Here is a 13,617-nt window from a genome sequence, read left to right as displayed (position 1 = left end):
CAATCTGTCTAATAAGTTCTCCAGATGATTCTGATGCACACACGTTGGAGAACCATTGCTTGATATTAAAGTAATGAGAAGAATTGAAAGTCCCTCTAAATAATAAGGAAAATAAATATCAGGAAGAGTGAAAAAACTGCCTTCATTCTTAGGCTTTTGCCATTATAACATTAATATAAAATATTTTTTTAAAAAAACTTTTCTTCCAATTGACAAAGAAATAACCATTGTAGAGAAGGTAAAATTCAGAAAATTAAAAAAAAAAATCATTATTCACCATTCAGAAATGACCACTTTTATAATTTGTAAGTATTTAAGAATATCAGTGCCTACTATCAATAGACAAGGACTGTGAAAGGATATTCAAAGCCAATGCATCTAACTCAGATGGGAGTGGCAGAAGGGAGAAGTATTTTCTTCTAGTTTTTTTCTTTTTCCCATTGTTACAGCACTGCCTCAGAAATAAATATCCAGGTATTCCACTCTCTAAATACAACTTTCTCTTGTTCTAGGTCTCTCACTCAATTACATGTAGGATTTCCATTCAACTTCATTGAAGCTTCTAGACCCCATACTTTTCTACTCTTCTCCCTACTTTGCAGTCTTTCTTACTTTGCTTAAACACTAGTGGACACCAGTTAGTTTTGCCTGCCTTAAGTTTACTCTTTTCTTTTGCTAACAAAATCTTGCTAATTTTGGGAATACCCATCTCCCTACTTTAGATATTGCAGTTCATGATTTGTTTAATCAATTTCTTCTCTATCCAGCCTAGGTTTCATGGCCTATTACTTTTGCCATGACCTCATACTCTTTTTCTAACCTCATTCCTTCGCCCCGGCAAAAATCTCAATCCAAGATCAACTCAACTAGTTATTTCTTCTGGTCATATACACTGACTGCTAATACTGAGAGTAAAACATTAAACAAAAAAAAAAACCCAAAAAGGTAATATTATTATTAACGTACAGTTTCCGATCTCAAATGGGCCTTTGAAGGTACCCCACCGTAAAGGTATGCTTCCCCAGTCAGCAGTCTCCTTTATTCTCTTTAGAGGTTGTTCCAAACCTTTCCCACTTCTCAAATCTCACCAAATACCCCACATTCTTCATCAGAAAACCTTGCCCCCAGATAAGAATTTCCTTCAATTTCCAATACCCTAACTAAGTTAGCAACATTCATGTCCATTCTTGCCTTTTTCAATCCTGTTACAATATCCATGGTCATTCTTTCTGTCCAAGGCTAATCCCGCCACTTGTATTGTCAAACCAGTCTCTTCCCATTTTCTCATGGACCTTGTTCTATTTAGTCTAACAATCCTCTTGTATATTTCAACTGCTCTCTTTCACTTTCTTATGGTTTCTTCCTATTAGTATTTAAATAGTTAAAAGACCATCATCTTACAAAAGCCCTTCTTCAATTCCATGATTCTACCCAGCTATCCCTATCCTACCCTCCCCCTGCCCCAAGTCCAGTAAGTCTCCAAGATTACTGATTCAAGCTCTGATACCGTTCAAGTCTATTTCTTTTCGACCTCACTGCCATAATTTACTCCAAGCCTCCATCAATCTTTACTGGATAATTACTCAGGTCTCTTAATTGGTCTCCCCTTTTCCAGCCTTGATTTCCTTCAATCCATTCTTCCTGTTGCACAGATGTGCTCAAATACAGGCCTCAATGTATTTTCTCCTTAAAACCATTTATTGGTTTCCAAAATTCCAACTCGTTTAACAAAGTTATACAATATCTTAATGATCTTCTTTCTCTAACTTTAATCTCTAAACGTTTTCTGTATCACATTGTTTGCTATAGGCATTCTTTTTTCAATACCTTCCACATGCCATACAGGTCTTGGTTTCTCTTGACTTCTAACTTTACAATATTTTTTGCCCCTCCCTCACTTATCTCATCCTCCAGTGCTCAGTCTAGAGGCAATTTCCTTTGAGAGCCTTCCCTAGTGCCCCCAAACTGAGTTAGATTCTCCCTTCAGGTGCTCCCATATTTTTCCTATCATGGAATATTTCACAGCAGATTTGAATTGCTTGTTCAACCATTTCTCCCATGAAACTTATGCTTCCTAAGGCTAAGACCATGACCATCTTTTTTCATACTTATATGCTTAGGCCTGCTAAATTGCCTGGCACATATTAGGTGCTCAATAAGTATTTACTAAATGAATAAAAGGATATGCATATAATAGACATAAACTATTTTTTAAACCTAACTGGGATCATACTATAATGCAATTTTTCATCTTGTTTTTTAAATAGTCTTTCTTCTATCATGTTTTTTTAAAATGTTCACATACTTTTTCTTTTATAAGTTATCAGCTATATAAAATTTCCTCATATGGAGGTGCCATAATTTAAATACTTGCTTTTCAATGGACTTTTACATATTTTTACATTTCTAGTAATATAAAATAGTTTGATAAATATCATTGTGCCTAATCTTGGTCTGAATTTGTAAATAATTCTTTGGGATAGATTTATAGAATAGAAATCCCTTGGTTAAGGAATATCAATTTTACAACATTATCCTGATTATAGATATAGTACTTATTATTCTAGAAAAATTGGAAAATAAAGAGTTAAAAAAATCAACCATTTGGATATGTTTAACATTTTGGAAAGTATATTTTATTGCACTCATTTTAATTTTTATTTTTTATTATAACTGAAATGGAATCATGCTGCTAAAGTGTTTTGTACTCTACCTTTTATTTTACTAATGCATTGAAAGTTTTTCCCTATGTCACTAAATATTTTTCAGGATAGTCCCCCTAATCCCCCAAAATTCAGAACTATGCTTGGTTAATTAAACTTTTCTGTTATCTAATTTGCTCAAATTACCACCAGAAATTGAGATGTAATGGGAGTTACATAAAATTATCATACCAGAAAATTGGGTTTTTGAATGAATTTTAAACTAAGATGGGGTTTCTGAATTGTTGCAGCCTTTGCTGGAAATGGATACCATTAAAAAATTAGAACCATATAAAACAAAATAACCTTTTCTCTTCTTCTTTCAAAACATAAGGTAAATTTTCACTCTGAAAATAATGAAGACTGAGATTATACTACATAACTGAGGCTGGACGAATACTTTGATGTAGACCCAATCAGAAGCTGAGTAATCTAAATTCAATACCTTGACCATCAAATAGTAACTATAAGGCAAACTACTTCCTATTTCCTGAAGGGTGTAAAATCTAATTCATGCTGCATCAGAACAGATTAATAGCAAAGAATATCATTTGGATACCTAAATAAAATTACAATATATTATTATACTATAATTTATTTATCCATTGTCCTATCTTATTGCTGGGCATTTAGGTTGTTTCTAATGTTTCACTACTTGAAAATAACTGAAAGAAATGATCTTGAGGCACCATAGCACAAGGGTTATAGGCAATAGGGTCTGGATTCAGACTGCTCAGATCTTATCCTACCTGTGTGAACTTGAGCTACTTATTCTAATTCTCTTATGCTTTAGTTTCCTCTTTTATAAAATGAGAAAAATAATAGTACACAACTCACAGGATTGTAGTAATTTGTAAATAAGTTAACAGATGTAATGGGCCAGCACCATCTAGCACATGGCAGGTGCTAGATAAATGTTTGCTATTACTATCATTATTTCATATCTTTGTATTTCCTTGAGATAAATTGCTAGAAGTGGATGTGCAGGATCAATTAGGGTAAGGCAGAACTAGTAGCTCCCTTACTCATGTTCCTGTTCTTGCTTAATAACAGAATTCTCAAATTTTGACTGGGTCTGTGATCACCTCCATTAAAGATCATGTTTTCCAGGACATCAAGGGGTGAAAGACTTTCTAGCAATGAGGGATCTGACTTCCAGGGATGAGCCTGGCCCTGGCACTATGGGATCAACAATGCCTTCCTGACCAAAAGAGGGAAAAGAATCATAAGAAGTGAAGTATCAGTGGCTGAGAGAGTTTGAATAGAGTCAAGAGGCCACTCTGGAGGCTACTCTTATGCAAACCTCTGCTAGACATTGCTACTTATCATAGTTTGCCAACCCCCAACCAAAAACATTCCTGCCAACCCTAAAGAACATCTAGGGCTTTATCTGAGATTCTACAAAGTTTCCATGTACTATGATTACTTTCCAGAAATCTACAACCTTCAGATGGGTTCCTAGACCAGATTAAGTCCTGAAACCCAGAGGGCTGGCCTCTCCAGAACATCAACTAGTTCCACTCCCCTATCCCATATTATCGATTGTCCTTTCCAATATGAAAAAGTTAGAATTGGGACGGGCCATGGTGGCTCAGCAGGCAGAATTTTTGTCTGCCATGCTGGAGGAAACCCAGGTTCGATTCCCGATGCCTGCCCATGCAAAAGAGAGAGAGAAAAAAAAGTTAGAACGGGAATAGTTCAAATACCCCTAAAGAGTGGGAGAAAGCTCAAAGGAGAAGGTGGAGTTATAACAAAGAAAATAGGAAGTAACAAATTAATAAGACTGCTAAATCATTACATTGATATTTCTTTTAGTCTCCAGTGTCTTGGAGCAGCTAGAAGTAAAAACCTAAAATTGTGGAATCACAACCCATGTCAAACTCTGAAATCTGCTCTACAACAAATTATTGAGGTGTGCTTTAAAATTTATTGCTTTTTTATATATGTTATTTTTCATAATAAAAAAAAAATCACGTTTTCCAGATTTCACTTATGTTTGGCTCTCTGAATTAGTTCTGAGTAATGGAATGTAGATAGGAATGGGAATTTTTGATGTTTCCTTAAGGAAAGTGGATAATGTTCCTTTTATCCTCAGTGCTGACTAGAATGTGATGTGATAGCTGAAGCTTGAGAGGTCATAGCTGGACCTTATGAGAATCACATGTTATGATGGTAGAGCAATAAGGCAGAAAAATACTGTGTCCCTAATGACTACAGAGCCTCCACAATAGCCCAAGATCATTCAAAGGCAAAGTAAAATTCTATTTTGCTTAGGTGACCATCATTTTGATATTTTAACACTAACAACCAGACTTTATTTTATATGATACAATGGAATATACGGTTTTTAAAAGATGTACAAATTTGCACTTCAATCATCAATGCTAACTGTAAACTGATAAGCATTTTTAAAGCTTTGGTTTTTTTTAAAGGATTTTGAAAAACTATCTTAATTAGCAGTTAGCATTTTTTATGCTTGTCTTTTGTGTTTTTTGTTAGTTTCATAATCATGTCCTCTATATAATTTTGATTTCCCTAAATTTTTGTTTCATTGCTTTTATGATTAAAAATGCTGCTCCCTGGGGGGTGCAATGGGTAGTTCAGTGGTGGAATTCTTGCCTGCCATGCAGGAGATCCAGGTTTAATACCTGGACTATGCACTTCCCCAAAACACAAATAATCAAAGAAAGAAAGAAACAACAAATTCAACAAATGGTCTGCAATAATGGGATAGTCGCATGGAAAGAGAATGAAATGTGGCCTCCATATAAAAAAAACAAAAAAAATTGCTCCCATTCTGAGATAAACCAGCTATTGATCTATTTCTTACTTTTATAATTTTGTGTTTTACATTTAATATAATAATGTATCTAGAAACGCCTTTGGGTATGATTAGAACTGAAGGCCCACTTCCTTCCAAACAAGAAAATAATAGTTATGTGCAAGGTAGTCAGCTGGTTTAAGATAGAGATTACTAATAATGCCTTTAGAAATTAGTCTACTCTTCTTAGTTCACTAAAACCATTAAAAAAAATTAAGAATAGTAACTTAATATCTATATCTGCAAGGTAAGTGTTTAACATTTAATAAATGAGAAATTTAAATTTCAAGAGTTAATATCAAGAGTTCAAAGAAAAAATTTCTCTAAAAATAAACAGTAGACTTTAAAAATTTTTTATTTCTACTATTTAAAGACATGTTTGGTCTTCAATTTTTCATAAACTGTAAGCACAAAGAGTTCTAACATACCTCTTGAATGGCTGTCATGACAACATGTTGAACAGATTCCTCCATCATCATAATGGCCTGGATGTACTCTGAAAATGAGAATAATCTGGAATGTCACTGTTCAAGTTAAAGAGAGTCAAGGGAGTAAAGCTAATACCTCACAGATTCTTTTAAGAAGCAGTTTCTTGTGCTTTGATCTTTCCTAGGAATCCCTCACATATTGTTAATTACACATGCCACAGGCAAAGAAAAGGCTGAGAGTTGCATTATTTATCTTTTCATGAGATGTATTTTTTCCACTTACCATTCCTCATCAATTTAGTTGAAGCTACGGCTAAAGATCATGGGAATGCAACATCAGCAGGAGTGCGGGTCAACGTAAAACAATGCAATAGAAAAGCCTATAGTCAGGATGGATAGAATGCCATAGCATTTACCTAAAACTAAAAAAATACCTGTCTTTCAGTTTTCTTTGGTTTGTTAAAAATTTTGAAATCTGTGCTTTATTCTTATGTGAAATCGATGTACTGAATTATGTAAAAATCCTGCCCTAACACTCTTTGGTATAAAAAACAAAACGATAATGAACCAGATATCTGTGTAGCATAAAAGATTAAGATGAATTTCAGAAACTGATGCTATAGTTAAATGGATCATAACCCACATCTCTAAGAAGTTGAAGGAGCAACTTCATCAATCTCAGCCTTACCAATGTCAAAAAAGAGAAGAATCTGTCAGAAGTAACAAAATTGAAAATAACAATTTTCTGTCTTCTAAAAAAGCACTGGGAGCAATTTTCAATATTTTTAAATCCAACAGATGACAAAAGTGGCACAAAGCATTAAAAAATAGTAGGCCAGCTGGACTCCGACAATAATGGTAAATACATTTAATAAGATAAATTTAAAAGGGTAATTAGGAAATTAAAAAAAAATCGTCTTACCCCTCTAAGTATTATATGAAGGGATTATTAAGAAAACATGATGTTTTAATGAAACACCACCTTAATTACAAAAATAATAATAATAATAAGGACTTAAATTAAGGTCATTATGCTCAAAATTAAGTCTAAAAAATACTTTTATGACTCTTTAAAAACTTGAAAGTGTACTGAGAAGAGTTACTATGAAATTGTCAAAGAGATCTTTTGGCAGGAGTCTCCTGTATGTGGGATATGAAACTATAATTCAATTTCCAACACGTATACTGCTTTAAAAAACTATTTTTACAATACTATTACATTGTGACATTCTAACACTTAATGCCAAAGCTTTTGGTTTATTGAAGACATATTTTTAAGCAACTACTGTCCTAAGGGTACTTGTACCTAAACAAATATGAGTGTACACATGCAAATACACACAACACACCTAAATTGTAGGCATTGTCATTAGGCCACCAGTTTGGAATATGCCATATGTTAGTCAGAAAGCACTATTTGGTCAAAAAATAATTCATTAATCTGAGCTCATCTCTTTTTTTCTTAATATGGGGCACCTGATGAGTGCTGGAATACAGCATGGGAGTACCTTTAGATATTCTGTTCAAATGCACCACACAATTCAAAGGCTACAGAGAAACTAGCAGCATAGCATAGCTGGGTTGACTCATCTGTCCTCAGTATAAAACACTGTGAATACGGAAGAGAAGCAACATTGGCATTGATAATGGAGAAGGAAAACTTAATAACAGCCTACTGGAAGTGAAGAAAATAACAGTGGGAATGGGGAAGTCAGGAGGTTAGTAAGGTGTGAGAGGGGAAGCGTTAGTTAAGAAGCGGTGTTGCCACGTCAAGGCCCTTCCCCGCGAACACCGTAAAATGCTATATGATAAAGTGACGATGAGAATTACATCAATACACATTTTTTAAAAAAGAATTTACAAATCCTTAAAATTCAAAATACAAGTATATATGATTTATTGGGTGCACATCTGTGTGGCAATGCTGGAGAATGAGGTAAGCTGTGTAAGGGAGTTTATCCTAAAAAACTAGTTTTTAGGTCTAAAATTTACAGCACAGTTTAGTACAAAAACTGCAAGATTAAACGTGGAGAAGACTTGGGTTTTTGTCCTCACTTGCCTTATATCATAAATGTCTACTGACAACTAATACTGAACTCAGGAACTCTTTTAATTTGATTCTTAGTTCTCAATTGTGTTCCTAGGAGTGGAGGATGGCTTAAATCTGGATAAATGGGACGTTAAAATTCATTCCATAAGTTTTTATCATTTTTACGATTTGGGGGGGAAAAATGGAATCAAGTTATTCTATATAACTCTTAGCTTAGTATGAAAGTTCAATAAATATTATGACTATCTTCTTTTCCAAAGGAACACATATAAAGATAATACCCTATTTTTCCCTATTCATATCCTGTAATAAATAATTAACCAACTCTTAGCTATACACTTCCAAGGATCCCTGTCTTAAATAGGATCCCAGGACCTGATGAGTCTCCTAACAGAATCAATATGCCAAGTCATTATCTGATATCAATGAACTATATTAATTTCTCACCTACATTAAAATCAATGCATCTACTTAGAGATTCAATGTTTTTAAATCTTCATCTGCACCCATATTCTAACCTTTGACAAAACTAGTTAAATATTACAGTAAATATACAAAACTCACAAATGCAGAAAATTATGTATTTTAACTTTTGATCTAAACGGCATAAGCTAACAAAAATTTAGTGCAAGGGCATGGCATGCTAAAATCTAAAAGGACTTGAGAAATAACCACATTGTCAAAAAAAAAAATCCTGAAATCAGAGACCAATAACACTAGTCACAGCTTCAGGAAAACAATGTTCACTATTATGATGCTTATCACTAAAACACCAAAAAGGTTTAGACAATTACTAAAAACCTGGATTGCATTACTGGGGATGGGGGGGAAAACGAGAAAAAAAACTTTCGAGTTAAAAACAAAATCCATCCTTTTCAAAGTCCATATAAATAATAATGAAATAACAGGCAGTCATCATTTAGAATAGTCTCTACTTAATTATCTATTTAATCTCCATTTATTCCATTCTCCAATTATGGTGATTGTTTCTTTTAATTCCTAAAGACAATTAAGGTCTTTTTTACATTCAGCTTCTGCTGCCTACGATGCCTACGCTTCACCCCTTATCCTTCATATCTAAGCTTAAATATTTTTCCCTTACCCACTTAGACTGTCCCCCCTTACACTTCACCTTCGGAGTGCTTCCTACTACCTTGGTTCCACAGTTAACTGTGGCATTGTTTAATACCTTCCCCCCACCCTAGACTCAAGTCCAAGAGAGCAGTTATATTGCATCTGTTTTCTCAAACATTTTGTGCCTAGCCCTGCGTGGAATGTATGGATTTAATAAATATTTGTGAAAAAATCAACGAAAGAAGAGGGAAAAAATAAATGTAATAACTAAGGTAAAAATGACCTACTTTATGGATGATGAATTGGAACAGAATTTTTATAGAAAACAAATTATTTCTATGCAAATGAGAAATGTCAACAGAGGGAAGAGAAAAGCCATTTAGAAAAGCACTTGGGAAGAACTAAAAAAAAAAGATGTGAATTTATAATTATCAAAGCTGGTCTTCAAGTAATCTCAACAAAACTTTACTGAACTGGATATGTTACACACAAAAAAGTACTGCATTTATTTTTTTAAACTCTGTAGAATAAAATTTAATTTGTTTCAGTGTAAATTAGTGATTTTACTAATAAGTATAAATCATTAGGTAAATACCAAGACACTACCTTATGGTAACTAACACTTAAAAATTTTGGCTACTTGAAAGGTCACCAAAACACACAACAGTAATCTGAATGAAACTTAATATTTTTAAATACAATACATAAAAAATTATAACAAAATCATTTCAAGTTTGTCAGACACTATACTAACTGTTTCACATACATTACCTCTTTTATTTTCCCCAATAACCTCAGGAAATGAGTACTAACATTAACATTTTGCAGACTGAGAAATCAAAGATTTCACTTAGAGATTAACTGATTTACTCAATATCCCACACTTTGTGAGTGGTAGATCAGGATTTGGACACAGATTGGCTGGACATTGGAGCCCATGCACTTAAATTCAAGTACAGAAATTGCCATTATACCAACCAAATTAATAAATAAATGAACCAGTATTTAAATAATATGATGATATTGAATCAACGTGGCTAGGAACTTAAAAAATTAGATATTTTAGACTGCAAGTAAAAAAGACACAAGTAATAGAAAAAGATTATAGTTCAAACTTCTATGATTGGCAACAAATTTTTCTGGCCTTGAGATATTTTTGCCTTTAAAAAATAGTCAAGGCAGAAAAGACATGAACTGACATTTTTCCTAAGAGGAAATACAGATGGCTAAAAAGCACATGAAAAGATGCTTAGCTTCAGAGCTACCAGGGAAATGCAACTCAAAACCACAATGAGATCTCATTTCACACCTATTAGAATGGCTGCTATTAAACAAACAGGAACCTACAAGTGTGGGAGAGGATATGAGAAATAGGAACACACTTTCACTGCTGATGGGAATGCAAAATGGTACAGCTGCTATGGAGGATATGTTTGGTGGTTCCTCAGGAAGCAAAGCATAGAGCTGCCTCAAAACCTGGCAATCCCGCTACTCAGGTATATAACCAGAAGATCTGAAAGCAGGGACATGAATAGACATTTGCACACTGATGTTCACAGCAGTATTATTCACAATTGCCAAAGAACCTAAATGTCCATCAACAGACGAATGGATAAACAAAATGTGAGGTACCCGTACTATAGAATATTATTCAATGGTAAAAAGGTATGCAACAACACGGATGAACCTTGAGGATATTATGTTAAGTGAAATACAACACAAAAGGACAAATATCATATGATCTCACTGATATGAACTAATTATGACATGTAAACTCACAGACATAAAATACAGAATTTGGGTTACCAGGATATAGAATGAGGCTAAAGAACGGGGAGCAGTTGCTTAATAAATGCAGATTGTTTAACTAGGTTTGACTTAAACATTTGGAAATAGTCGGGTAATGGTAGCACATTATTGTGAGAATAATTAACAATGCTGAATACTGTGTGAATGTGGTGGAGTTTAGAGTCACGTATGTCACCAGAAGGAAAGTTGGAGGTTAAAACATGGGAATATTAAAATGTCAGAAACAAAAAAACAAATATTATCATACCTCACTCATATGGATTAAATATAACATACAAACTCAGAGAATTGATGTCGAGAGCATGGGTTACCAGGTTGGGGTGTATTGTGAAGGTCCTTGACTGTAAGCTCTTAGAGCAGTCACATAATACTACGGAGTTGTAACTGACATTTCTAAACTCTGAGATACTGAGTTATTTGTATGTAACCTGGTCGTTCCCTGAAACTTTGAGTATTTCTGTAACACCTGAGACTCAGAATAGAGCACTGAAGCTAAGAAAGTCAGCATTACCCCAGTATTTATGTGACATTTGAGACTCAGAATAGAGCACGAAAGCTAAAAAAGTCAGCGTTACCCCAGTCAGCAACTATTAAAAAAGCTGAAAAAGTGACCAGATTTGGATAAGACTAAGGTAAATCAGAATACTGGGTAAAGGATGATATAGCCCAGTTTCAAACTTTAATCTCTGTGCAAAACCAAAGGGAGAGATGTTTGTGTGGCACGAAATTTGTATTTTGGGTAGCACATTATCTAATTTAATATGTATGGTCAGTTTATTTAAACACCATAATTACACTGAATCTGGTTGGTTTGTACAGGTTAGTGTGATGCCCCAACATATCCTAGAATAATTTGGGTAGAGAATAAAAATTTATTTTCAAAGTCCCCTTGGAGGATTGAGGAAAAGGAGAAAATATTAAACTTCCTCATCCTGGGAATTCCTGGTATAACTTCAAGGAGGGAGAACAACCAATTCAAAAAGGCTGAGCCCTCAATATTAGACTTCGCCCCAAGAAGCTCATTCCTGCAAAGGAGAGGCTAAGCCTACTGATAATTACGTCTAAGAGTCACCCTCAGAGAGACTCTTTTGTTGCTCAGACGTGCCTCTCTCTAAGCCAGTTCAACAGGTGAACTCCCTGCCCTCCCTGCTATGTGGAACATGACTCCCAGGGGTGTAAATCTCCCTGGCAACGTGGGACCTGATCCCCAGTGATGAGCTGGGACCCGGTATCATGGGAATGAGAAAACCTTCTTGACCATAAGGGAGAAGAGAGAAATGAGACAAAATAAATTTCAGTGGCTGAGAGTTTTCAGAGTTGAGAAGTTATCCTGGAGGTTATTCTTATCCATCATATAGACATCCCTTTTTAGTTATGGTGTATTGGAGTGGCTAGAGGGAAGTACCTGAAACTGTTGAGCTGTGTTCCAGGAGCCCTGCTTCTTGAAGAAGACTGTATAACTATATAGCTTTTACAGTGTGACTGTGTGACTGTGAAAACCTTATGTCTGATGCCCCTTTTATCTGCAGTATGGAGAGATGAGTTAAAAAAAAAAAATACAAACACATAAGGATAAGGAATCAAGAAATAACAGGAGGAGATAAATGGTAAAAATTGGGCAGACTGAAATATTATGAGTCAATGAGAGGAAGGGGTAAAGGGTATGGGATGTATGAGTTCTTTTTTTTTTTCTTTTTATTTCAATTTCTGGAGTGATACAAAATGTCCTAAAAATGATCATGGTGCAGAATACACAACTAAGAAATGATACTGTGAGTCACTGATTGGATGATATGCTTGAACTGTACATGTGTGGATGTTTCTCAATAAAAATAAAATAAAAAACAAACAAAGAAACACACAGGAATGTATGACACAATGAATCTTGTGATGGACAATGTCCATGATTAACTGCACAAACATTTAAAAGTTTTTTCATTATCTAGAACAAATGCACAACACTATTAGAAGGAGTTAGGAGGAGTTAATAATCAAGGAGTATATGGGAAAAATGTACCATTGCAAACTATGGACTATAGTTAACAGTAATATTTCAATATTCTTTGATCAACAGTAACAAAAGCACTACATCAATACTATAGGTTAATAATAAGGGGGGCTTTGGGAGTATGGGAAGATATGTGTTTTCTTTTTTAGTTTTCTTTCTTTTCTGGAGTAAGGAAAATGTTCTAAAATCGACCATGGAGTTGTATGCACAACTGTGCAATGATACTGTCAATGAGTGATTGTATACTTTGGATGGTTTGTATGGCATGTGAATATATTTCAATAAAACTGCATTAAAAAAAAATAATAACTACCCAATGTAATTTAACTACCCAATTCCCTGAGGATAACTACCAGATTTAGAGGTAGGTGACCCAATTTCAAATCTATTTTTTATTGTTTTAGAGACCGGATATAATGATACCCTTTTCCCCACAGTAACTACAAATTTGTAAATATCTCCACATGCAATAAGCCTCAATAAAAAGGTCTAAGACATCTGTCTCTTCCAGATGTATACTGGGAAGGCAAACTCGAATACCTATTAAACTACTGTGCATCTCTGCTCATTTTTTCTAAACTGACAACATGTGGACCCTAGTTCATTTAACAACAAATTTCATTATACTCAGTATAGTTAAAATGCACTAAAAATAATCTACTCAAAGAATTTTGTGTTTTTGCAGAAAGAAGAAGTATATCATCACAATCAAATTTATTCTAGTT

At 34.3% G+C, this 13,617-nt stretch overlaps 1 protein-coding gene across 3 annotated transcripts in view; it reads right to left on the bottom strand.

Annotated features, from left to right (window-relative positions):
• Positions 1 to 13,617, bottom strand: part of HOOK3 (hook microtubule tethering protein 3) — a 176,191-nt gene that overhangs the window by 88,634 nt on the left and 73,940 nt on the right. For all 3 annotated transcript variants that reach the window (XM_077152641.1, XM_077152638.1, XM_077152639.1), the window contains one exon: positions 5,952 to 6,019. In XM_077152641.1, the coding sequence (XP_077008756.1) occupies positions 5,952 to 6,019 (68 nt within the window). The remainder of the gene's footprint in view (positions 1 to 5,951; positions 6,020 to 13,617) is intronic.

This window comes from Tamandua tetradactyla, chromosome 3 (genome assembly GCF_023851605.1).
Source record: "Tamandua tetradactyla isolate mTamTet1 chromosome 3, mTamTet1.pri, whole genome shotgun sequence".
Taxonomy (NCBI): Eukaryota; Metazoa; Chordata; class Mammalia; order Pilosa; family Myrmecophagidae; genus Tamandua; species Tamandua tetradactyla.
Note: the sequence above shows the minus strand (reverse complement) of the source record. Positions and strands in the feature narration are given on the sequence as shown.